The sequence below is a fragment of the Mesoplodon mirus genome (genome assembly GCF_964341445.2).
Source record: "Mesoplodon mirus genome assembly, chromosome: 13".
In the NCBI taxonomy this organism is placed as follows: domain Eukaryota; kingdom Metazoa; phylum Chordata; class Mammalia; order Artiodactyla; family Ziphiidae; genus Mesoplodon; species Mesoplodon mirus.
The window spans coordinates 749,285-774,220 of record NC_138989.1 but is presented as its reverse complement, the minus strand read 5'-3'; the positions used below and the strand labels follow the sequence as shown (position 1 = coordinate 774,220).

The window sequence follows — 24,936 nt, the reverse complement described above, 5'->3', positions numbered from 1 at the left end:
GGCAGGGATGTGGATGGGGAATGACTCCCACAGATGTGTTTATTAAGAAGGGCAGGGGGAGCGTCTCTGGCCCGGTGAGTAGGTCTGGAACTGCAGGGAACAAGCTGGAAGCACTCCCACCCGCCCAGGCGGACCAGCCTGTCAGCTCAGGCTGGCAGTGGCATGGGTGTCCAGCAGTCCAGCTCTCTGCCTGGATGCTGAGGCAGCCGCTGGGGGCCACACGGAGGGGAGGGTGCCCCACCGAGGCGCAAGCCGGCCTGGGTCTGGGGACACCCTTCGGTGTCCTGCCTAAAAGACGGGTCCCTGAGCTCAGGTCCCGGGGTGGGTGTTCTTGGGGCCCAGTGTGGGGATGACCCAGGCAGACAACACACAGGAGCTCCCGCTGGGATTTGGCCCACAGTGGGGGTGCTGGGTAGCCCTCCAGGGCCCCCGGGTCTCCCTGGACCGTGGAGAAGGGGATGGGCAGGTGATGTAAGGGCTAGGGGTGGGGACAAAGGGGCCCCAGGGGGAGGGAGGGCTCAGGCAGAAGGGTCCCCAGGAGGGGGCACTGCTCCTGGAAGAGGCCTTTGTCTTCTTGACCCCCAGCTGCAGAAGTGGCCGCAGAGCAGAGGTGGGTTTTCTGCAGGGCTAAATGGAACGAGTCGTCTCTCATTATCATTTAAATGGGGGCTGGGGAGGGCGGGCACGGGAGGCCAGGAGGAGGGCCTAATTGCCCGGCTCCGATCTTGTTGCCACAAGATGGGAAAATAGGCTGGTAATTGTCTGGGGCCGCGGGGGCCGCCCTACTTCGAGCTCCTCTAATTGCCAGCCGGGGTAAATGAGCGGAGACCGATTCTGAGCACAGCGCCAGCGGCGTGAGGGCGCAAGCTTGGGGGCAATTATGGCACCCTACCCCCCTCCCCGAGCAGCAGGGCCTGGGACTGGGCCACCCCTGGTGGTGAGGGACCCCCACTGCAGTGAGCTCGGCCTGGCAGACCCCCAGGGGCTGGCCCGGGCGGCCAGGGTCTGCCTGGGGAGGGGAGGGGTGGCCTGGCCTCAGCTGAGCAGAGCAGAGTGGTGCAGGCTGCAGTGGTCACCCTCCCAGAAGAATCTTGGCATCTGGACCTCAGTGCGGTCTGGACCCTGGTCTGTGGGTCCCACACACCTCAGACAAGCCCGCCCTCGCTGACTGCGCCAGTGTCCCCCGCACACACACCTGCCCGGTCACCATGTCCTGTCCGCCTGGACCTCAGGGCTCAGCCCTGGTGACCACCGCCAGCCCTGGGGAGCTGGTGAAATGCACTTGACTGGTCTCTCCCATTGGATCCGAAATGCCCTTTTGAACCAGAGGGAGCTCCATCAAGCATTGTTGGGGTCACCCTCACAGGACCTCTGGGGTGGCTGCCAGCCTCCAGGCCACAGCTGACCCCCACATCTTGACATCTGAGGCCCCAGTTGCCAAGCTCCTCCTCCAGGAAGGCTTCCCGAGGTTTCCCGCTGGACCCTGTGACCTGGGAGTCTCGTGGGTGGTGAGGGCAAGGTCGACCTGAGCACAGAGAGGGGGTCGACCCCTGGCCCAGAACCCCATGTGGAAAGGTGGGGTTGGTCCTCTGGGAGGGGCTAAGATCTGGCCAAGGGCTGAGCCCATCCCCGAGGAACGTGGGGAGACCCCGCTGGGCTGGACCACATCTCCAGGTCTGGGGGTCGGAGGCTCCTGGTGCGGGTCTTCAAGCCAGGCCCCAGGCTGATCTGGGCTCCATGGTGTTTGGCGTGGCCCCAGGCCAGAGTTCCAGCAAAGACCCCAGAGGGGGCTGCCGGGCTCTGCCGGCTCAGGTCCTCGGAGGAGAGGGTGGCCATCAGGGGCGGCCAGCGGTGCCTGACTGTCCTTCTTCCTTCCCTGCAGAGCTCGGCGCAGGCGGTCTCAGGCAGAGGTTACTCCGTAAGTCTCCCGCCCTGCTTCTGCTGTCTGCTCCCCCCACCCCGGCCCTCAGGAGCCCCGACTGTGCCAGGCGCTGCCCCCAGGCTGGAGGGGGGGTTGGTGCAGGTTGGGGGTGGGGCCAGAGTGGGCAGAGGCTCCAAGGGAGCGTCCCTCCTGGGGTCCTGCCCTGCAGCCCTGGCCTGCGAGGAGTGTGGGTGGGCCGGACACTCTGCCTCTGGGTCCTGTGGGGCAGCGCTTGGTGTCAGGGGTCCCACCCGTGGAGCAGCTGCCCCCCAGCGCCCTGACACCATCTCCCGGACCATAGTCGGCTGGGCCGGAGAGTCTGGACCGAGGTGTGAGGCCCCAGCCCCTTAGCTGTCGTCTGGGGCCCAAGGGCAGGAGGGGGACGGCCTGCTGCTGCCTGATACTCCAGCCAAGGGGGGGCCCCATCCCTGTCCCCCAGCCCCCTCCTCACGACTTTATTTCATTTCCTCTTAAGTATCAGGAGGACTGTTAATGACACCATAAATCCCAGAGCTCCATAAAAGCCATTTCTGCAGATTTACAGCCGTTTCGGCTCATTGGAGGGCAGGGTCCTGGGCTCCGCCCGCCTCATCCCCACATCCCCTGATTTACTGCGAGTTGCAGAGTTCCAGGGTTTGACAGTCAGCCTCTCTAAGTCACAGGGGCTTTTCATAGGGTGTGTAATTAACCCATTAATTCCCCGGGTGGCAGGGACAGCCCTCCTGTGCTCGCCCCCAGCTCCCCGACCCCCAGGGTCCACTGGCCCAGGCAGCTCTGCCTTCCGCCTGTAGCCCCGGGCCAGGCCATAGCTTCTTCGAGCCTTTGACCTGGGGGGCTGGACACTGCTGGGTGGCGGTCCCGGGTGCCGCCGAGGGGTGTCTTCCCGGGGAGGCCTCTGCCCTCCTGGGGCAGCCTTGGTGCTCTCATCCGTGGTCACGGTCATGGCTGGTGGCCTGTGCTGCTCCTTCCTCCCGTGGGCCTGGGCGGTCCTGACACACCAGCCTCCCCTGGAGCTGACTGTGTTGGCAGTGACATTCAGGCCAGGAGCTGGGCCAGGACCAGGGCTGTGGGAGATGGTGGGCAGTGTGGTGCAGGTCGGCATGGGGGCGAGCTGGCACGGGTAATGGGGACAGTGGGGGCCAGAACGCCCACCGGCCTGCATCGGCCCCAGAGGGTCCAGGAGTCCCGAGAGGCTGGGCCCAGGGACGCCTTGTGTGGAGCCTCCCGCTGGGTCTGAGATGCTCAGGGCAGCTGGGGTCTCCCTGCCCCAGGTCTCCTTGCCAGAGCTGCTGGGCGGCCCTTCTGCTTCCAAATCACCATGTGCCATTCGTGATTTCTCCCCAGAACGCTGCTTTGAATGTTTCCTGGAGAAGAACCTGTAATTAACATGCCAGCTGCTTGCAGCTTAGCTCCGTACCGCCGCTGCACGGGAGTGACAGATGGTGGCGGGCAGGGGCCCAGCCTGCTGCTCAGCCGTGGGGTTCCTGAACCATGTCTGCAGACGCCTGTGTGTGCGTACCAGGCCCTGGTGTGAGCAGATGTGTCCACAGGTCCCTGATGTGTGCCGGCCAGCACTGCAGGGCATGCATGGTCAACCCGGCCCTGGTGGCCCTCTTGCCTAGTTGGCATGGTAGCAGGTGGGGCTGCCCCTGGAGCTGGAGGAATGGAAACGGGCCCAGAGGACCCTTGCCCAGCAGGCAGCGGCTCGGGGCTGGGGGCAGGAAGGCAGCTCTGCCAGGAGCCAGGGGGCTGGGGTTTGGAGGCCAGCTGGGCTGAGCTCAGGGCGGCTGCAGTCCTGCCTCTAGATCCAGATTTCACTGTGGAGGCCTCAGACACACCTGAGGGTGCCACTCAGGTTGGGGGCCGTGTCTGTGTGTGGCTCTCAGTGAAAGGGGAGTGTGTGTTGTGTACCCCTGTGTGTTGACATATGTCGGTCACATGCACGTGCCTTGAGGCAGTGTCTCTGTGTGGCCATGCGGCTGCACGCCTACGCCTAGAAGCGTTACGTGTTTCTCTGGCCATCTGCGTGTGTGTCTGGGTCTTGTCCTCTCGAATGTCTGTCTGGAGGTGCCCGGATGTGTCTGTGTATGTAGCAGGTGGGTGTGTGCCACACGTGTGTATCTGCATGTAAGTGTCCATCTGGGAGCCTGTGTCTGGACGTGGCATGGGTGCATCTGTACATGTACAACTGTGATTCTGCAGTACGTGTGTGTGTGTCTGGCCACGTGGCACTGCGTGTAGGTGTGTACCTTGGCCTGTGTCCCTTGCCGTCTGTGCATGTCTGTAGTTGGGGCCTCAGGCCCAGCAGGGTCACGCTTGTCCTTGCCTCTACCCGACAGCGTCCCCCCACCCCCATACTAGGTGACAGGGCGGCGGTGGGGGGGGGCATTTGTCATCTGACCTGGTTTATAGACCATACTTAAAAAAGTTTAATTTGCCGATATTTATCCCCAGCAAATCCCCAATTATCGTTCATCCTCAACAGCATCTGTCCCGAAAGCGTGCAACCTCCCCTGCCCGCCGTCAGAGGTTCGTTAGTGCCATAAAATTACTTAGAAAGTAATTTTCCTAATTTGGCTGCTTGCAACCAAGGACACGAGGATTCGTCTCCCGCCGAAGCAGGGGACTTGGGGCTTTCCTCTATTAAAGAGAAATGAGTATCTAGACTCCTGCCGAGGCGGGAGGCCGGCCCTGCCCCCACCCCGAGTGTGCTGCCCGGGGGCGGGAGCGGAGGACGCTGAGCAGCAGTGACGCCGCGGTGACCCGGGCAGGTGTCCCACGGCCACCCTCCGGGGTGAACGTTGTTGTCCTGGCGATGACTGCCCACCCTGTAGATGAGGACGCCGAGGCACGGGGGCAGAGAACCCGCTGCAGCGCCCACTGTCATGAAGGGTCTCTGCTAAGGGACCCCCGGCCCTGGCCACACCCCGGCGTCCCTGCCGTCCCCTCTCACCCAGCCCTGCCCCCGCCCCGGCCCCTGGTTGTCACCGATGGGAGGAAGCCTGCCCGCCACCTCGCCCGCCTGTGCCCGAGGCACAGCACCCAGCTGGCTGCCTTTGGCACCTCTCCCGCCCTCATTGGCCAGTCTCAGCGGAGCCGCCGTCCTCCCGCCCTCCCCTGGGCTTGGGTGCATTTGTTTCTTCCCTCCTCCCCTCAACACACCTGGGTGGAGCGTCTGCTCTGCACCGGTCAGCGAGCGCCCTTCACGGGGCTGGAAAGGAATCAAACAGCCAACGCCCCTGCCCTGGGGATAAGTAGCGTCCCCCGTGGAGGTGGTGAGCGCTGCGGAGGAGTTTGCTTGGCGTGGCGGGAAGGCCTCCCCACCTCGCCCTGACACCGGAGCGGCCCCGACACGCACAGGCACACACAGGGAGCGGCCCTTGCGTAGGCCTTGGGCCGGGGGGCCCACGTGTGTCGTGTGTCGGGAACAGTGCGGGGGCGGCCAGTGAGCCTCTAACTCTGGTTCCCAGTAGAGCGGCGGAGGGCTGGGAGGAAGGGGCACCTGCCTGCACCCCGGCCTCCAGGATGCCCAGGCCCGCCTGGGTCGGGCGGGGCCCCACCTGCCAAACCTGCCGGGGTGGCCCCCATACACACATACACACGAGGCATCGTTAGCTGATGGGCGTGACTGCCTCAAGGGGGTTTCTGGAAATGAACTCTGAGCTGTTGGCCGGGCTGCAGAGAGCCTGCCAGTCTCACAGCACCCGCACTGCAGCACCAGCCCCGGGTCTCAGGGACCTCCACACCTCGCGTTCCTGGCACAAGTGGGTGAATAAGACGTGTCAAGGCCCAGCTGGCGCCCTCTCCCGGGGCCACAGAGGGGGCTGCTGCGGCCTGTGGCGCGCCCCTGGCTGGTCCCTTCCCCTCGGAGCCTGGGCAATAGGGCGGAGTTAAAACTAGCAGCTGGAGTGGCCCAGACAGAGCCGACACGAGGGCTGGCAGGGCCCAGGCTGGCGCTGTGCCCAGCCAGCTGTTGCCGAGGGTGTCTGTCTGGAGGGGTGGGGAGGCGGGGCGCCGGGGCTCATTGTCGAGGAAACACCTCGACATCTGGGGGTCACGGGAGGCTCCTTTCCTCCCCCGTCTGGGGCTTGGTGCCAGCTCGTGGTTGGTGGCCTCAGTTCCTCTGACGTGGGCCTCCCCCGGCAGGCTGGTTGGGCTTCCTCCAGCGTGGTGGCTGGTTACCGGGGTCCCGAGAGCTAGGAGGAAGCAGTAGCGGTGGTGTGCCCTCAGCTCCGGGTGGCACGACATGGCTTCCTGAGGCTCTGTTGTCATAAGCGCCCCTTAGGCTCGTGGGGAGGGACTGTGGATGCCTCCCCTCTCTGGTCGGAGTGTCAGCACCTCATGAGAGGGGTGCAGGCACCTGGGCAGCCTGGGGAAGCACAGGCTGCTCACTAACCGGAGCCCCTACGCACTCTGACGAGGCCTCTCACACTCGGGGCACAGCGGCTTCTGCCCGGGAAGTCAGCCGTGCATGCGTGTGTGACAGGTAGCATCAGCCCGCGCGCAGCCCTGTGAGGTGTGGCGGTGGCCGAGGCCAGCTGTGCTGTAGCCATGACGGCAGGGCCATGTCCCGTGCCTCGCGTGTGCACGTGCCCGCCGCCCTGCGGCTCCTGCCGGCCCTCCCAGACGGGCTTCTCGGGGCTCCCGGCTCCACACTCGGGTTTCTGCCCCGCCACCCTCTCTGGCAGGAGCAAGCGGCACAGCCCTGCCTTCTGGGAGCCCCGGTCTGGGGCTCGGGAGAGCAGAGCGGTTGGCCTCTGGGAACGGGGTACCTGGTTGGCCACCTGCAGGTCACTTGCCCGCTTTGCCCGTAAGCCAGGGGCGATCGTGGCTGAGATGAGGTGCAGCACGTGGTGGGGGACTTGGCTCTCATGAGCCTTCGGGGCGGGAGGGCTGCTGGATGCGCGCGGCGGAGCCCTGCAGGCTGGCAGAGGCGCCCGGGGTGCCCCTGGGCCGTCCTGAGGCCTGCCTGCCTGTCCCCGCGCCCACCGCGGGAGCGGCTCAGCGCCCTCAGCCCCCGCGGTGCCCCCTGCACGCTCTGGCGGCCTGGCCTCCTCTAACCTGCCCCACTGCCCCCACTCGCAGCCTGCGGCAGGCTCCGTCTTCATGAGGCGGGTTTACGACATCCGTTACCCTGCTCCTTGGGCCACTTCCGAGCAGCCGTAATTTGTACAAAAGCAATAAAAGCCTGTCAGGCTCTCCCTGGAGCCGGGAACTGCATCCTCGTCCCACCTCTGAGCACAGGACAGTCCTCAGCCGGCCGCTGGGAAGGGGTCGCCAGGGACGGCGGGTGTGCGGTGGGCAGTGTCCTCACCTGGGATGCAACCCCAGCCCGTGCCCAGCCAGCCTTCTGTCAGGAGGCACCGTCTGCCCATACATCCATCCGTCTGTTCGTCCATTCTTCCATCGTCTGTCCTTCACTTAGCCCACCTCTCAGGGTCCTGGGGTGCAGCTGTGCCCCACATTTGACCAGGTGGAGGACACGGAAGTCCTTCCCTGTGGGTTGATAGAGAGCCTGTGTCCCGCTGCCCCTGTCATCCGGCACCTCTCCTGGCCTGGCTTGGGGCAGGGGGGTCAGCACCGCCTCCTCGGCCAGTTGTGAGGGGTTCTGAACGTGGCATGTGGGTACATCCGCGGTTGTTATTCCCAGGGAAGCAGACCGTGATGTGTTCGCCTTGGGGGCCTTCGCCTTTGGGAGGAGGGCCAGGAGGGGAGAGCGCCCAGGACAGCCGGACCGTTCGTCGCTGACCTGGGTCAGTGGATGTGGCACCAGGAAGGGCGTGGCCCTCAGGGCCTCTGCTCAGCTTCCTGTGAGCGGGCACTGGGTGGGGGGCCTCCCTAGGCAGGGGGGCAGCAGGTTCTTCCTAGAAGGGGTCTAGGCCCCAGATAGAGCAGGGACAGAGTAAGTGATAAAGAAGAGAAGCAGGTGACGTGCGCGGTGCTGTAGACGTAGGTGCTGCTGGTGGGGGGGGGGGCTAGCTTTAGCGGGGGTGCTGGAGTAGACGGAGGAGCCGTCAAGGGCTCGGGATTTTACCGGCACGGGCGGCCCCGAGTGGAGCCGTGCGCACCTGACAGGTCTGCCTGCCGGGGCTTCCCGTGGGTGCGCTCTGGGCCCCTCTGTCTGTGGCCATCCTCTGCAGGCAGCTGGGTCCTTGGCCCCTGACTCTGCTGTCCCGCACAGAGGTCAGCCTGCCAGGGCGGGGTGTGCAGCAGGCAGGCCAGGGCAGCACACCCTCCCCCTGAGGGCTCCAGCATCTGGGCCCCTCCGGGGTCCTGGGGACCTGGCCTCCCGGCCAGGAGACCTCCTGCAGCCACCCTCTGTCCGGCCAGACGCTGGGGTGGGAGAAGGAGGCGTCCCGTGCTCCCCGGGGGTCCCTGGCCCTGAGCCCGCGTCACTCCCTCCGCCCCACTGCTGGATGCTGCTCGCCCTCTCATGAAGCAGCGCCCCAGCGTGTGCTGTGGGGAGGCCCACGGGTCACAGTCAGGTTGGGGTGGCACAGACCTGGACAGCCACCTGCCTCTGGGAGTCCTGGGCCTCCAGGCCCCTTGGCCTTCGGGCGCTTGACCCAGCAGGATGGCTTGGCCCTCCGGGTTGGTGAATGTTCTGGCTCCTAGCTCTGCTCTATCAGGAACACCCTGGAGCCACCTCCGGGAAGGTCACGTGTGGCCCCCAGGTGTCGATCAGGGGAGAGGCAGGGATGGCAGAGCTGAGGCCACTAGCCCCTGCCCGCCTGGAGGCTGCACTGCCAGGTGAGTGGCCCACTGGGCAGGGCCTAGCAGGGTCTCAGGTCGGGAGAGGAGGTGAAGCCGCCGGGCTGGGTGCCACCCGGTGCCCCAGCCTTCTCATCTGTAAGACAGTGGAGCCCCGGAACCCGCCCCACAGGGCTGCGGGGAGAATCCACGAGCCCGCCAGGCACCTGCTCTTACTCTGTGCGCTGCGCGGCGGGTCGTTGTCACACTCCACGTGTCTGCCGAGGGCATCCCTGAGGCCTGTGGCCTCTGCGCCGCCCGCCCTTGGGGCCGTGCTCCACTGGGGGCACAGCAGAGCGAGTCTTGGGGTCCCTGCCCTGGTGGGGAGATGGTGGGAGAAAGCAGATACATCAGCGGCAGGTGCTTCCAGAGAGTGCTGGCTGCTGCGGAGGGCATCTGGGGGCAACTGTGCCAGCGGTCAGGGGCAGCGTCCCAGGAAGAGCTAGCAGGGAAGTCAGGCCAAGGGCAAATGCAAGCTGGGGTGCAGGTGCGCCAGGGGCCCGAAAGGAGGAAGGGAGGGGCCCGCCAGCCCATGGCTTCAGCAAGGCTCGTCCCAGCTGCCCAAACACATCAGACGTTGGCGCTCCTCTGGGTGGGTGGCTCCATGGGAGCTCTGGGGAGTGGTCAGCAAGGCGGACTGGAAGCTGGGAGGCCCTCTGCTCACTGGGGGCCTGAAGCTTCAGGCTGGGTTGTCCGGGCCTCGGGGTTGACATGGGTGTGTCACCCGTGTGTATCTTGTGCTGTCATCTGAGCAAGGGTCGGATTTAGTGGCAAGAGAGCATTCATTCGTGAGAAAACCTCGAGTCTCCATGGCATTTTGCAGCCATCTTTAAAAGGCTCCCCCCCACCCCCCATTATTTTATTTCAAACCGGCAGCAGACCCACAAAGAGGCATCAGCCCGCTGCAGAGGTAGGAGCTGAGACGCACGCACCAGCCCGCCCAGCGTTATGGAGCTGCTGACGGGAGAATACCCGCAGCCGGCACTTGCGGGGTCAGGCCTTCAGTGGGCCTTGGATCTGGGCCCCCCTTGGGCACTTTGCAGGCACTGCCAGGAGAAGCTACCCCGGACACCCTACCAGCCCCTGCCCTGCAGGCTCCTCCATCCCGATGCCGAGCCCCTGGCCTCCATACGGGGTCCCTCCCCTCCCCGGCTCTCCATGTGGAAGGCTCTGGGACATTCCAGAAACCACTGGCCCCCAGAGCTGCATGTGTTCTAGCTGTCTTGTCGTATCCCACTGCTTTGTGCACTCAGCTCTGGACGTTCTGCCCCCGTAGCTGGGTGGCAGGCCACAAGGTGGCCTCACTCACACCCCTGGCTCCTGGGTGGGCATGGACCCACCCTCTCCGTGGCAGCTCGAGGCCCTCCACGGGGGTCTCCCTGTGGGATAGTGGGGCGGCTCGGGGCTCTCAGGGGGCAAGGCAGCCCTGGGGCTGGCCTGGTGGCACATGTGCCGCTTTCCGTTGGTCGGCTCAGCCACGCCAGCCCAGGTCCGAGGGGAGGGGATGGGCCTCGGCCCTCGATGGGAGGGCGACTGGGACCGTGCCTGCCGCGGTGTGGCCCTGCCACCTCAGGACCCCCCTCGCTAGGCCAGCGAGCTTCTTCTCACTCGTGTGTTTGTCATCGGTTGCTAAGTAACCAGTTGCCCTGACTTAGTTGCTTAGGGCAGCAGCATTGACCATGACCGTTTCTGAGGGCGGGCATTCAGGGGCGCTTGGCTGCGGACCTCTCCAGAGCGCAGCCTGCGGGGTGGGGGGGTGAGGCCCAGCTCTGGACAGCGTGGTCACTCTGCAGTGCGCTCTGGGAGGGCTCGTGGGGGCCACCACAGCCCCCTCCCCAGGTTCCTCCCCCGCCCCTCCGGGCAGGCGGCAGCTTCTGCCCCCGGCCCCACGCCTCCCTCCCCTCTCTGCCTGCTCCCACCCCGGGGCGGCTGCAGAGGCGGAGACGCAGCGGGCAGCCGCCCCTCCTGGCCCAACCTGGGGTGCGGGCAGACCCTGAGCAATTCAGGCCCCTGGAGGCCCCGCCCCCCTCGCACCTGCAGGCAGCACAAGCCAAGGACTCTCGTCCAGTCTGGTCCTGTCCCTAGAGGCTGGACGCCGACGCTCTAGGGAGCCCCTCAAGGCCACGGCCATGTGTGCCAGGAGCCATGGCTGGAGGGACGGTCATTTCTGGGGAGCGGGTGGGTGACGGGCAGGCCGCTGGGAGTGAAATTCAATTATGTGGAACAGGCGGGGCTGCCGGGACCCAGAAGGTTAGGAATTAATGTTAACACCGTTCTGGTTAAGACTTCTTGTGTTGATAAATAATTCATAAGGCAGTTAGCGCTTTGACTCTGACAACAGGAGAATATATTAATACAGTCGACTCCAGAAAGGTCAGCGGCGGGCGGCAGGGCCGGGGGCCATCTTCTATTCATTCCTGACGTGGGATCGTTCATCATTCCAGCCCAGCGCGGGCTGCGGGGAGAGCCGCTGATGAGAAAAGGGAGAGCGGGTTTGGCGCGACCCACCGTCCTGGGTGTGGAGGAGGGACTGGCCCCAGGCCCCAGCAAGGCCCCTGAGATGGAGCCGAAAGCTGCAGTGAGGCCCCGCCTGTTCCCCTGCAGCTCAGGCGGGGCCGGGGGTGGGCGGGAAGTGGGTCCTAAAGCGGCGACTGCTGGCCGTCCCCAAGTATTTGTGGCGCCCTCGCTGTGGGCCAGGTACCACTCCAGGCCCCAAGGTCAGAGGGTCGAAGAGAGCCCAGAAGTCCCCCCTGTCGTGGAGGCCATGGAGGGAGGGGCAAAGGGGGGAAGCGAGTCAGAGGAGTGTCGTGTCAGCAGAGGTGCACGGAGCGGGTGACGCAGGAGGGGGAGAGGGTGTGGAGGGCGCCCTGCGGCTCGGGGTCCAAGGGTGCCACCCGAGGAGAGGCTCGGGGGAGGGGCCCGGCCGCTCCGGGTACCTGCGGCATGGGCGCTCCTAAGGGGAACAGTGCCTGGGACCCTAGCCATCACGTGAGCGCTTGTGTGTCAGTGTGTGTGTGCTTGGGCATGTGTGCACGTATGTGTACAGGTGTGTGCATGCACACGACAGCGTGAGTGCACGTGCATGCATGCAGGTGTAATTACAGTCACGATGTGGCCAGCCAGCGGCGGGGGGATGTCAGGTGAGCTGGTGGCCCCTGAGGCCTGTGGAGAGTTGGGGCCATCACGTTTGCCCTGGGAATGAGGCGGATGCCACTCTTGGTCCTGAGCAGTGATGTGGCTGCTGCTCTGTTGCCAGGAGCTGCTGGTGGGGACAGATGAGGCATAGAGCGGAGGATGGGGGCTGCAGGGACAGACACGTTTGGCCCAGCTGGGGGCAGCAGCTTTGCTAATCGGCTGGTGGAGCCTGCGTGGAGGGCTCAGGGAGGGCTCCCCGCAAGGACGGGGCTGCCCTCTGCGCCCACTGTCACAGCATCCTGCGTCGCCCCTCACGGTGGGACCACAAAACCCCAGCATAGAATTAGAAAGCAGAGGGTTCGGCCCTTGGTGAAGCTGATGGGAAGAGAAGTTGCTGGGGGAAAACGACTGGTTCACGATGTGAGTGCCAGGCCTGGGTCCCGGCGTGGAGGCGCAGAGCAGAGGCCATGGGGCGCCCGCAGCGCATCCTCGTCGCTCTTGGAAAAGCTACCCACAAGGAGATGCCCCAGTTCTCCTTGGTATCTGTGGGAGCTGCACCGGGAGAAAATGAAACGTAACTTTGCGTTTTTCATAACAGGGTCAAGGCTCTGGTGATACTGAGCAGGTTGTCGGCTTCGTGAACTTTGTCTGACAGAACATTCCAGAATTATGTGAGGTGCTAGGCAATGCTGTGGGGACGGCCCCCCTCTCTGTGTGACACCCAAAGGACCCTCTGGATGCCGACCCTCGAGACCCCGTGAGGGGAGGAGGAGGAGGGTGGACCGGTCAGTTGTCAGGGCCTAAGCCATCCACCTGCTCATTCACTCGTTCCCTGCCTGTGCTGTCCGGGGTCTGTGCACCCCCGAGTCATCCATTCAGCCACTCATTCCCTGCCCACGCTGGACTGCAGGAATGAGATCTTTGTACTTTTCTTTTTTTTTTTTTTGGCCTTGCCGCGTGGCATGTGGGATCTTATTTCCCCGACCAGGAATTGAACTCGCACCCCTTGCATTGGGAGCACGGTGTCTTAACCACTGGACCACCAGGGAAGTCCTGGAATGAGATCTTTGTTCTCAGGGAACTTGGGTTTCACTGGAAGGACGCTGATGATAAACAAATTAGCAACTAACTGAAGATGCCTGCAGGGTGAGGTCAGGGCTGCATAGGCGGCTGTGGAGCACTGCGCCCGAGCTCAGCTCAGGGAAGGGCGGGGAAGGCCAGCCTGGCAGGGGTATGGGGGGCGGGGCACAGGCCAGTCGCACAGGCCAGGCGTGGGAAGGCCTGGAATTCTGTTCCAGGTCCTCCTGAGGTTGGCGGGTTGGGAGGGGCGGCTTTTGCTGTGCCCGCCTCCCCTCTCACTGGGCACCGGCTCCACCCCAGACTCTCCCCACTGAAGACAGACCACGCGCTGGCCGCTCGGAAGCCGCAGTGTCCACAGCGACAGCTCAGGCTTGGGGCCTGGGATGACGCTGGGCTGCCAGCAAGCCCCGCACCGTGTCCCCGGTGGCTTCCCTCAGAGGCAGCTCTCAGCTGCGTCTGAAAGTGCAGGAGGGGCCCCAGCCCCCCTCACCCCCACCCCGTCTCTCAGGCCCCGCGAAACCCTCGGCCCGGCTGCAGGGCCGTCTCTTCTCAGCCAGGCTTGGTGGCCGCTGTGGCCCTCAGAGCTCCACCCACTGCCACCTCTGGCTCCCTGCCGGCGAGGCACAGGCGCGCAGGCAGGAGCGGGGAAAGGGGAACGGGCAGCGGGGCTCAGCCCTCCTGGACCGGAGGGGCCTGGGGCAGGCAGGTGGGCCGTGTGGGCTGAGCACCTGGCCCAGGCGGACTCGGGCCCCTCTGTCCCCGCTGCGCCCACCCCGTGACGGATGGCGTCCCCACAGCGCATCCCTGCTCGGTGGTCTCCTCCCCACCTTCTCTCTGCTCACAGAGGCAGTAACTTAATTGCTCGTTAATCGAGTCATTAGTGCTTTGTCTTGCTTTAAAGCCTAAACACTCACAAAAAGTGACTTAGCTGAGTAAACAAGAATGGGATTTTCAGGATCCACCATCCAGGCATCATGCCTCATTAATCAGGGCCGACTGTGACTTCCTGGGCCGAGGGGGCCAGGGGCTCTTTGAGGGGCAGTACTGGGACCTCAGTCCAGTCTTGGCCACCACGAGGGAGTCGCTGGCATGGGGCCCTGACGCCATGGGCCAGGTTAAGACTGTAGGTTCCAGAGCCCTGCTCACCCTCCCTCCAGCCGTGCCCTGGGAGGACTCCCAACCACTCTGCCTCAGTTTCCCCGTCCCTAAGCAGGTAGGTCTGTGGTGGGGACTAGTGAAGTGTGTGGAAGCAAAAGCCCAGTGAGCAAACGCAGTGGCAGCCCCACGCCCTGCGGTTTTCTGGGCCTCTGCCTCTCTTCTGCCCCCACTCCTGCCAGCCCTGCGGTCCCAGGGCTTGCCTGGGGTTCTAGGGCAGGTGGACCGTGGCACAGGGCCATTTGGGGCCTGGACCCAGCTCACGGCCCCTGCTCAGTGGGCATGTGGCCACAAATAAATCCCTTTACCCTTTGAGCCTCTGCTTTCTCATCTGTGAAGTGGGCTTATGCCACAGTGAGCACTGGTGGCTGCAGCCGCCCTTGAAAGGAGGGTGGTGCCAGCCTTCTCCAGCCATGTGCCCAACTCCCAGCACTTCAGACCCGGTCACCCGACAACCCCATGGGGACCCCATTCCGCAGATGAGACAGCGGAGGCCCCAGCACTGCCCTCCTCGCACCCCCGCCCCCGAGGGCCCCCAGGGTCTACTTCTGACAGGGAGGGGATGCCTGGCTGAAACCCTCAGCCGCGGTGCTCCTTTACGTGATGGAGGTGCGCATACAAGGATGAGAAGTGGCCTTCCCACTCCAGAGCGTAACCAAGCAGTGCTGCCTCTTCCCAGGCTGCCCCCTGCCCAGCCGGGGTCCACAGCTCCTCGTTTGGCTCCGTATTTTAGCTGAATCACTTAATTGGCATGTGTTGTACATCCCCATAGAGCGTTTGCAGCAGAAACGAAGGTGACATTTCCGCCTGGGCTGGGGTCCCTCTGCTCTCCAGACAGCGACGCCCCTCTCTTCTCCCCCAGTTCTTCCAAAGCAGCTCCAAAAAGCAGAGTGTTTAATAAGCTGGAGCTGACGTGCGGGCCAAGGGCGGGAGTCCCGTGCGCAGACACGGACTGTCCACACAGCCACCGCTCCTGGGCCTGCGTGGCCCCGTGGCAGGTCGTCTGACTGTTCAGGGGCCACACACTCGTGGGACATCTGGCAGGACACGCTAGGGTAGAGCAGCCCTGGACAGGGTGCCGGGTGCTCATGTGTGAGATGCCTCGGAGCACGACTCCCATGTCTTGGCGCTCAGGTGTGCACAAGGCGCACATGAGCCATGAGGACACGCCCAGCGAGCGCTGCCCGCGCCGAGGACTGGTGCCACCTGGGCTTCCCAGGGCGTCCCCCGGCACACCTCCGGCCACATGGCTATGACCCAGGGCGGGAGTCAGCACCAGCTGCCCAGCAGCTCAGCCCTTCCTCTCCACCACGCTCAGGTGGCCTGAACAGAACGTCCTGTCACCTTCCGCTCACGCACAGACCACGGATCCTGCCTACTTTTTCAGTTCGCAGCTGCTCAGGCCTTTGCAGGTGACGCTGCCCGCTGGGAGCCCGGCCCTGCCAGGGGGAAGGGCCGGCCCTCCTTGGCCCCCAGCAGCTCTGCAGTCAGGGCCTCCGCGGGCCCTTGTGCAGCTCAGGCCCTGCTGCTGGGCACGGGCCCGGCCCACCCCCGTCTCCAGGCGCCAGGCCACACTGGCCCTGAGCCTGCTGGGCCCCTGGATGGATGTGGGGCCGCCTGAGTGAGAAGGGCCGGGGCGGTTTCACACCCTCCTTCCAGCAGCCGCCTGGCCGCCCCTCGACCTGTGTCTCCATTGCACAGTGGAGACGCCGCAGCGATCAGGAGGGACACCCCCGCCCCCATGGGTGACTTTGGCCCAGCCCTGGGTGCTGGCACGTCTGCTGGGGGCACAGGCTCAGCGCAGGGCTCCCTGCCCATGAATTTTTCACGCCTTTGTTTGGGGAGTGGGAGCGGCAGCCGTCCTCAGCGCTGCTGTGCCGCGCGGTAATTAACGTTCGCTCTGAGGGCAGGACAAGGCCTGTCTCTGCGGCTGCTGAACAGCCGTGTCATCTGTGGAGGCCACTGAGCAGCCCTCGCCCCAAGCAAGTAGCTGCCCAGGTTTCTGGAAGGGTCTCGGTGACGGAGGCCAAGCTCTCCAGGCCTGCTGTGCAGGTGGTGCCCCCGGGGAAGCAGACACTGTCCGGTGACAGTGTCTGTGCCCAGGGCCATGGATGGCTCAGGTGCCTCCAAGGGCTGGTCGGGTGATATGGAAGAAGGAGCTGCGGCAGATCACGGTGACGGCGAAGGTGACAGTGGTGATGATGAAGATGCGGTGATGGTGATGGTGACGATGATGATGGGGGTGACACTGAGGAAGGTGGAGATGACGACGACAGCGGCTCACATTTATGGAGCCCAGACTGCCAACCAGCTGCTGCTCTGAGCTCTCCACCCACACCGACTAATTGAACCAAGCCACCGCAGCACGGAGGCCCCCTGTCTCGGCAGACGAGGAACTGAGGCTCAGAGAGGTAAAACGAGCAGCCACCATTACCGAGAGTGAAGGCACGATGGAGCCCCGGGCTCCAGGACCCACCGTGGGGCTATGTCCCCAGCATGCGACGAGGGCCAGCACTCGGGCCCTGGACGTCAGGAGAGGTGCGGAGGGGGCCCAGTGGAGCCCTGCCTGGCACTGGGCAGGGCTGTATGTGGGCATGTGGCTCCACATTCTCAGTAAGACGCAGGGTCTCATGAGAAATCTCCAGAGTTTTAAATGTTGGTAGCGAATTTTTTTTTTTTTTTTTTTTTTGCAGTACGCGTGCCTCTCACTGTTGTGGCCTCTCCCGTTGCGGAGCACAGGCTCCGGACATGCAGGCCCAGCGGCCATGGCTCACGGGCCCAGCCGCTTCGCGGCATGTGGGATCCTCCCGGACCGGGGCACGAACCCGTGTCCCCTGCATCGGCAGGCGGACTCTCAACCACTGCGCCATCAGGGAAGCCGGCAGCGAATTTTTTTTTTAAAGTTAGGCCAGTTAGGCCAAACAAAGCCTCATCCAGCTTATGGCTTCTCAAGCTGTGTCTCAAGGCCATGTCCACCCGTGGATGGGTGCCTCATCACGTCACGTCCATGAACGTGGGCGACACGCAGCTAACCCTTGGGCATCCCCACGTCACATCTATTAGCGTGAGTGACACGGTGGCCTGCGACGTGGAAGAGCTGAGCTTTGGGGCTTTGGGATGCGGGACCCCGAGCTCACATCTGCCTCTGACCTACACTGGGTGGTCTTGAGCTCCCAGCGGGGTGCCTCTCCCTAGCCACTCATTAGAGTCACCTGGCCCAGGCTTCAGGCTGACGGGGTCTGAGGTCCCTCGGGTGAGCTGAGGTGCACTCAGGACTGTAACCCTCTGGGCTGACTGAAGGATGGGCAGAGGAGATGGTCCTGGATGAGTGGTCCTACTGGTTCATTGTTTGCTGGCTCGACCAGGCTGGGAGGAACTGGTAGGCAAGGTAGCAACTGGTGCTACCTCCTGAGTGGGATTGGGGCTGGGGGCAAGCAGGGGAGGATAGAGTTGATACTGGGCTCTCATCTGGGCCAAGGAGCGCTCCCTTTCTGGCCACCAGCCATCAGGGTCAGGGGCAAGAGCCGGCACTTCCAGGGCTGAGAGACACCTCCCCGAAACTCTCAGGTTTGGGCCTTCAGCCATTCCAAAGGGGAACCCCTCATTCTCGGCCTAGTTGGAAGACAATAATAATATTGAGTGTTGATGGTGGTGATGATGGTGGTGGTGATGGTGGTGAAAATACAACCACACGGCATATCGTGATGAGTACACACCAGCGCTGTCCTAGTGCTTTGCATGTATTCACTCATATAAGCTGTACAACAATCCTGTAGGTGGGCCGTTGGCTCTGTTTTACAGAAGCATAACTGAGGCAGAGAGGTCATGGCACTTGCCCAGGGCTGCACAGCGTCAGAGCAAGCAGGCGTCTGCTCCAGAGCCCAGGTCTTGGGCTCCCACCATACCTAGCACATCCCTTGGGGCCTAGGGTCTGTCCCCTGCTCTGTGGACTCCCCTCCTGGACCCCCACCCATACCAGGATGACGCTCTCCAGGACCGCCCAGCCCAGCCCAACCCCGTGAAGGTCGCCTCGCTCAGGCAGCTCCCACAAGACAGATGTGGCTCTTTTTCCCTCTTTGTCCTGATTAATTGCCTCATTCAATTCCAACTCTATTGCAGTTAAACATTAATTCAGTAGGACTTAATAATGTGAATTCATTTGCAATGCAGCCTGTGCTGGCTGAAAACGGTGAGCTGTTTGGTTAATTATAGGCTCCATGGACTCGCTGGAAAGCACCCTCACCCCCTCCTTGATGTCAGATCATTTAGCTGTCACCAGTGGCACCGTCCGAAAGCATGGAAGGGATGAAACCGGGCCTGGGGTGGAGCAGGGCCAGGCCTAGGGGTGCTTCCAGGCTGCACAAGGGACAGGTGTGCTGCGCCCAAGGCCCGGCCCCCTGACGGTTTCATGGAATTGCAGTCTCCACCTCAAGGGCTAGTTAGGCATAAAGAGGTCTGATTGGGGGTGTCTGGCAGCTCGGCTAATTCTGCAGCGTCAGAGGGGTTCCCGTCCCCCACAGCCCCCCTCCAGGCCGCGCTCCCACAGGCCACGACCCCCGGTTCCCCCCACCCCTCCCTCCTGGCACAGAGAACATCCGGAAGTGCCGGTCATGTGGCCGCACGACAAAGCTCAGTCCCAGCTTGCTGCAGTGAAGCTTTGCATGTTCCAGCCACTCGCCTTTCCAGCCTCGTCTCCCACGTCCCCTCCTCGCCTTCCTGCTCTGTCTCTGGGTTTCGGCCACCCTGCTAGAGCCAGCCAGCCATGAGGGGCGGACCTGGCCTCTCACCGTGGTTGTACGGCCAGGAGACTGGGCCCGTGGCCCCTTCTGCCATTTGTGAAGGGACACCCGCCCTGGAGGTCTTGGGCCAGGCCCTGCAGGGTGCAGTGTGAGGCTGGGGGGCAGAGGGTCCACGGGGCTGCTGTGAGCCTCAGGAAGATCCCCCCAGATGCCCATTCCCCCTGTCCCCAGGTCACTCTCCGCCTGCGGTGAGTGGCTGATAAAGCACGAGGCAGGTGGCCACAACTCGGTAAACTCTGTCGTTGAACCCACCCCGGCCCTCGCCCCAGGGCGGGTCTGGTGGAGGACCCCACAGACACAGCACGTGTCTGTGGAGCACCTCCACATGTCTGCCTGGGGCCCATCACCCTCCTGTGCGTCCCGGGGAGATGTATTTTCAGCAATATAATTCACTTGACATAAACGTGTCACAATTACAGTTGCTGGGAAGAGATTCTTTATGGTTTATATTCTTTTAGGGGGAAAATTGCTGTGGTTTCTAGAGCAGGCTTTCTTTTTAAAGCTCTGCTCACTGAAAATGGAAAACAAGGATTTGTTTGCACGATTTTCGCAATCTTCCCTTAACCAGCTGCGCTAACACGTGGAGCGGTTTCTGCTGGGGCATCTGCAGGGGCGGGCGGGGGGAGCAGGTGGCCCCCACCCCGGCAGGCGGCACCTGCGGCACAGGCTGTCCTGACGCTTGTCTTCCACGGTCCCAGCCCTCACTGCCCCCTGCCCTCCCTGCGGCCCTTTCAGGCCACCCGAGGCTGGGCCTCTCTGTCTCCCTGCCCAGGCGGTGCCCAGAGTCCCTGCCCTGAGCCCTGGTCCGTCGGCCTCATAAGCAGCCAAGGGCCCCTCGCATCCCACCGCGGCCCCCCCACTGCCTGGAGAGCTCAGCACCTGGGGGGGAGCCTGAGGGGGCGGGGGCTGCTCCGTGTGTTTCCTGGGGTAACCGGGTAGCTCCGGCCTGCTGGGGCGTGCGGGTGCTGGTCTGCATCTGCCTGGGCACATGCACTCCTCGGTCTCACCTCTGCCTCGCCTACCCCCACGACCGGCCCCCTGCCCAGGTCCTCGGTGGAGCTCCCACCAGGGCTTGCCTAGGCCCCCAGATCCCTCCCAGCTCCCGGCGCCTGGGCCCCTGGTCCTGCTGGCTGGGGACACCCCCATCCCACACCTGAGGCCCCGAGTCGCCTCCTCTGGCCCTCCCCCCCAGCCCAGGCCCCTCCCACACTCTCACCTTCTCAGCCCCTAGCACCCGACCGCCTGTGGGGCGCTGACTCACCTCTCTCTCTCTCTTCCCCCCACTGCAGTGCGACAGCGAGAGCGACGGGGATGACAAGGTAAGCCTTACCCCCCTCACCTGCCCCTCCTGCTGACCTGGACCGCAGGCAGAAAGGTCGTGGTTCTCCTGTGGGGTGTGCGGGTGACGGTCGCCTCCCTGACCTGGCTGAGGACAAGATGCGGTAGACGTCCACGCTGGGACCTGGGACGCTGCCCGGGCCCCTTGGGACTGCAGGACCGAGCCTCAGCTCCTGGCCTGTCAGCAGCTGTCTCAGTCCAGGGTTCCCTGGGATGGGGGAGCCGTGGGCAGAGCGGGGGCCACACTCTGTTGCGTTTCCATGCTGGGGGCTGTAAACATCACCCCAAAACGGAGACTTCCGCTAATAGCAACAGCGCCTGGCCCCTCGCAATTCCCTCCTACCCCCCCGCTTTTCAGGAACAATGAAGTTTCTGCTAACTCGGGATTTACGCAGTGGGAGAGTTAGCACAGGGACAGCCAAGGGGCCTCCGGGGGTGCCGGCATCCTCCTGCGTTCCTTTCCGCAGCTCCTGCCTTGGCCCTTGGGGTGCAGGAGACCTTGGTCCTGGCCCTCTGCAGGGCCCTGTGTGTCCTGGGGGAAGGGGAAGAGCTCTTGGCTCAGAAGTTATTCGCAGAGTACCTACTGTGTGCTGAGCTGTGTGTGGGCAGGGACACAGCTGGGGGCACCACTGGGGACTGGCTCTCGGGGGCAGCGACCAGAAGCAGCAGCAACAGGCCTGAGACCCAGCGGGTGCAGGCGCCGGGCACTCACTGTCCCAAAGCCCTGTGGGGCAGGAACTGTCACTACCTGATGTAGAAGTGGAGACCAAGGCACAGAGAGGGTGAGGAACCTGCCCGAGGTCACACAGCTGGAACCCGGGCAGGCTGGGCACGCCGTCCTTGGTGAACGAGCTATCAGCCCACCTGAAGAGCCTTCGGTGGTGAGACTGGCAGGAGGTGGCCGCGCCGCCGTGGTGGAGCCCCTCGTCCTCGGGGTGGGGCCCCCCGGGGGTGGCGCTGGGCACCAAGGAGGACAGGTGTCCAGCGGTGGGGCCAGTGTGCCCGAGGGCTCTTCGTGTGAGGCGGGTGGAAGGGCACTGAATACCGACTGGCGTCTAGGCAAGTTTCTGTGAACTGGAACATGGTCCCGTCGGGGGGTCTGTGCAGTGTGAGAGCCTCAGTTGCTGCCTCTCTGGTGTGTCCTGGCCTGCGTGGGCAGGAGCTGTGGACAGCCAGACGGCCAGCCCCCCTCGTACAGGCTTCACGCTCAAGCACAGAGTAGCCTATGAGCACATGAGCAAGTGTGGAAGGAACCCAGAGGCCGGCTAGCAGGGTGCTCAGGGTCAGGGCAGGCCTGCAGAGGATGCCTGGGGTCCGGATGACCAGCCTCATGAGGTAGGGCACTGGTCTGGGCTGGGCGAGCGGTTATCCCAAGGGCCAGGAGGGGGACTGGAGTCGCGCGGTGACTGGAGGAGGAGCAGGTGTGGACGGGTGAGGTGGGGGTGCGGGTGCGCCGTCCAAGGTGAGCTGGCCCAGAAGCCCTGTGTGGAGTCCTTGCTGCGGTCTAGACTGTCCTGGGAAGGTGGCCAGAGGGCAGGGCAGCTAGGAAGTGTCTGTGGTCCCGAGTGCTCCCCCCTCAGCCGTCCTGTGAGTGGGCAGGGTGTTGGGCAGCCGGTGGGCACTGGGACAGGTGCCGCGTTTCTGCAGGAGCTGTCACTCCTGATGTCTTTTTTTTTTATATAAATTTATGTATTTATTTTTTGCTGCGTTGGGTCTCCGTTGCTGCGCGCAGGCTTTCTCTAGTTGTGGCGAGCGGGGGCTACTCTTCGTTGTGGTGTGCGGGCTTCTCATTGCGGTGGCTTCTCTTGTTGTGGAGCACAGGCTCTAGATGCACGGGCTTCGGTCGTTGTGGCTCGCGGGCTCAGTAGTTGTGGCTCGCGGGCCTAGTTGCTCCACGGCATGTGGGATCTTCCTGGGCCAGGGCTCGAACCCGTGTCCCCTGCCTTGGCAGGCGGATTCTTAACCACTGCACCACCAGGGAAGCCCCACTCCTGATGTCTTTAATGTATTAGATCGCAGCACCTGGGAAAGTGCTGCACTGGGCCATCACCTTCAGCACCTCCTTTAATTGCAAATCTGCAGGAAACGCTCTCTGAGGCCACGAGCTGCTTTGAAGGGGGTGTGGGGAGGGGCTTCTGAGACCCTGAGGCTGCTGACTGCTCTGTCCAGGGGCCCCTTGGTCAGCACTGGTCTTGGCATGTTTCTCCCTCCACCCCTCAGTCCACCCCTCCTGCCGGAGCGAGGACCCTGGAGTGGAGACCAGGCGCTGGAAGGGCCCGAGCCAGGGCACAGCCCCACATGGCAGCTCCGACCAGGCACGCCGAGAACTTCTGCCCAGGGCCGTCAACCCCGGGCACCGAGGCCGGCAGGCTGTGACCGAGGGCTAGCCGGAGGCCGTGGCTTTGGCCTCCTCTGCATTCACGCCCACCCGCGCACTGGCGGTGGCCCCGAGCTCAGCCTAGCCAAGGACTGACGGGCACAGCAGGCACGGTCACTGGGGGTGGCCCGGGTGGCCCAGGAGCTCGCTCTGGTCGAGCCTGGGGTGGGGTCTGGAGCCAGCAGTTCCTTCTGGCGATTCCCTGTGCAGTGTGAGGGAAGAACCCTACTCTGAGGGTCTTTGGGAAGGCCAGGGTCCGAGTTCCAGAGGCCTCTGCTGGGAGAGACTGGGTTCTGCGCTGGGGCTGACCCCGTGGCACTTTCACCGGGCCTCGGCGGCCGGGGGTCCTCAGGAGGAGGGGCAGACCCCGGTCTTCCCCATGGTGACTGGGCCCCGGCGTGGCCATGGCGGTGGGCCCCCAGTGGGCTGCACAGGCGATATGGGCATGTGACCGCCCCTGGCTCCGTCGCGGGCAGGCCTTAGTGGGGCCCAGGCAGGGGAGGGAGAGAGAAGCCTCCCACTGTCGCCACCTGCTCCGTGAGTGATGGGGTGCCTTTCCTGGGCTATGGTGAGCTCTGAGTGGGCTAGCACAGGGTGACTGAGCCTGCCATTTGTGGGGCGATGGGCCCCCTGAAGTGGGCAGAGCCGGGCCATGCTGCAGAAAGCCTCTTGGCTGATGAGCCAGGGAAAGGTACAGGATTCCTCCCCGTCACCCGAGTTTGCCTTCTTCATGAGCACATGGGGCTTCTGGGACACTAGGGTGTGTTCCAGACAGCTTGAGATGCAGGCCAGAGGCCAGGGCCGAGATTCCATGCAGCTGACCATGGTGCCGCTCGGAGAAGGGGGCCTGGACGGAGCCCAAGAGTTGCCTGGTGGTGGGGAGGTCTTGGGGCTTCCCAGAGCAGCCCCCTGGGATAGGGGCCCCCTCTAGGGCCCCAGGGCTATTCACCAACCAGCATGGACAAATCTTGGTATTTCTGCCGCCGGGACGGGGATGTGTGTGGTCAGCACTGGCTGGGCTGTTGTGACTCGCCAGGCCCTGCGTGGCTGCCTGGGCTGTAGGTCTGGAGGCTGCAGCTGCCCTCACCCTGCCCTCAGCAGCTCTCCTCTGGGCGTGGCACAGTTTCCTTGCTCGCCAGCTCACATCTCTGCCCTTACCAGAAAGATGCAGAGACCTCTGCTGCCTACATGATAAACTCCCTACCCCTGTCCTGGCTTTCAAGGTGCAGACACCAGCTGTCTACCACATGGCCCCGGGTCAGGGAGGAAGCTGTAATGGAACTGGACTAAAGAAGGAGTTTGCACTTCTCACCTAAAGGCCGGGATGTGGACCCTCCCGGCTGGCATGGCCTGTGTGTGGTCATCAGGCTCCTGTCTCTCTGCTTTTGGCCGTTCTTGGCATATGGCTCCCTTCCTCATAGTCACCTCTTAATCCACAGAAGCAGCTGTAGCACCAGCCATCTTATCTGCACTCCCCTTTCCCACATCATTGATCTTACAACCTGACTGATCACCTCCTGCGTGGTGAGGCAGGGATGATGTTGATGTAAACTGTCCAGTGGGGCCGAAGCAGAAGGAGGGAGGGAGGGAGGGAGGGAGGGAGGGGATGAGCTCAGAGAGGCCACATTGTAAACAGTCATGGCCAGAAATTCAGCTTTTGATCCAAGTGCGGTGGGGAGCCACCATCCTGGGAGGTCCCTGGCACACAGCCTCACCCTGGCAGTGCTCCCCAGGGACACTAATTATGCACCAAGGCTATCACCTGCGGTCCAGACCTCTCTGTTTCCTCCATGGCAGGGACACCCGGTTACTCGAGGCTGTTTGGGTCTGAGTTGGGGTGGTGGGTATGGAGAGACCTTTGGAGTCCCTTCTGTCCTTTACCCGAGCTGGGTTTCTGGGCAATGAGTAACTTCCTCTGGGCCCGTCCAAAAGCAGGCGCAGGTCAGAGGGCCAGGGTGGACACTTGCCTGGGACCTTGGCCAAAGTTACCATCCCCCGCCTTCCCCACCCCATAGGGCGGGGAAAGCAGAGAGAGGCATCCGCCCTCTGCGGCGCTCAGGGGCAGAGCCCTGCCTTTCCGAGGCCGCGAGAACACAGGTGGCAAGGAAAACACTGTCCACCGACAGCAGTGCCCTGGCCTCCCTGGAGCCTGGCCGCGAACAGGCTGAACGAAGCTGGGACAGGCTTGACTTGTCACGCTCCTCGGTGCACAGCAGACTGGAAGCAGCGGTCAGAAGCCTCCCGGGCTGCTCGGGTTGGCGAAGGAGACGCAGCTGGGTGTGCAGGTGGGGCGGGAGAGTGAGAGCGGAGCCCCGTGTGCGGGGTCTGTGGGCGCTGACTCCACACCCGTGCTGGGCGCTGGGGATGGCGTGCCAGGCAGG

General features: G+C 63.8%; 1 protein-coding gene across 9 annotated transcripts in view; it reads left to right on the top strand.

The window, feature by feature from the left end:
- The window catches only part of FBRSL1 (fibrosin like 1), an 83,494-nt gene that overhangs the window by 30,990 nt on the left and 27,568 nt on the right, over nucleotides 1-24,936 (top strand). For 8 of the 9 annotated variants that reach the window (XM_082640008.1, XM_082640007.1, XM_082640010.1 and 5 more), the window contains exons 4-5: nucleotides 1,883-1,918; nucleotides 20,130-20,159. In XM_082640008.1, the coding sequence (XP_082496134.1) occupies nucleotides 1,883-1,918; nucleotides 20,130-20,159 (66 nt within the window). The remainder of the gene's footprint in view (nucleotides 1-1,882; nucleotides 1,919-20,129; nucleotides 20,160-24,936) is intronic. The other variant, XM_082640012.1, reaches the window with a different exon arrangement.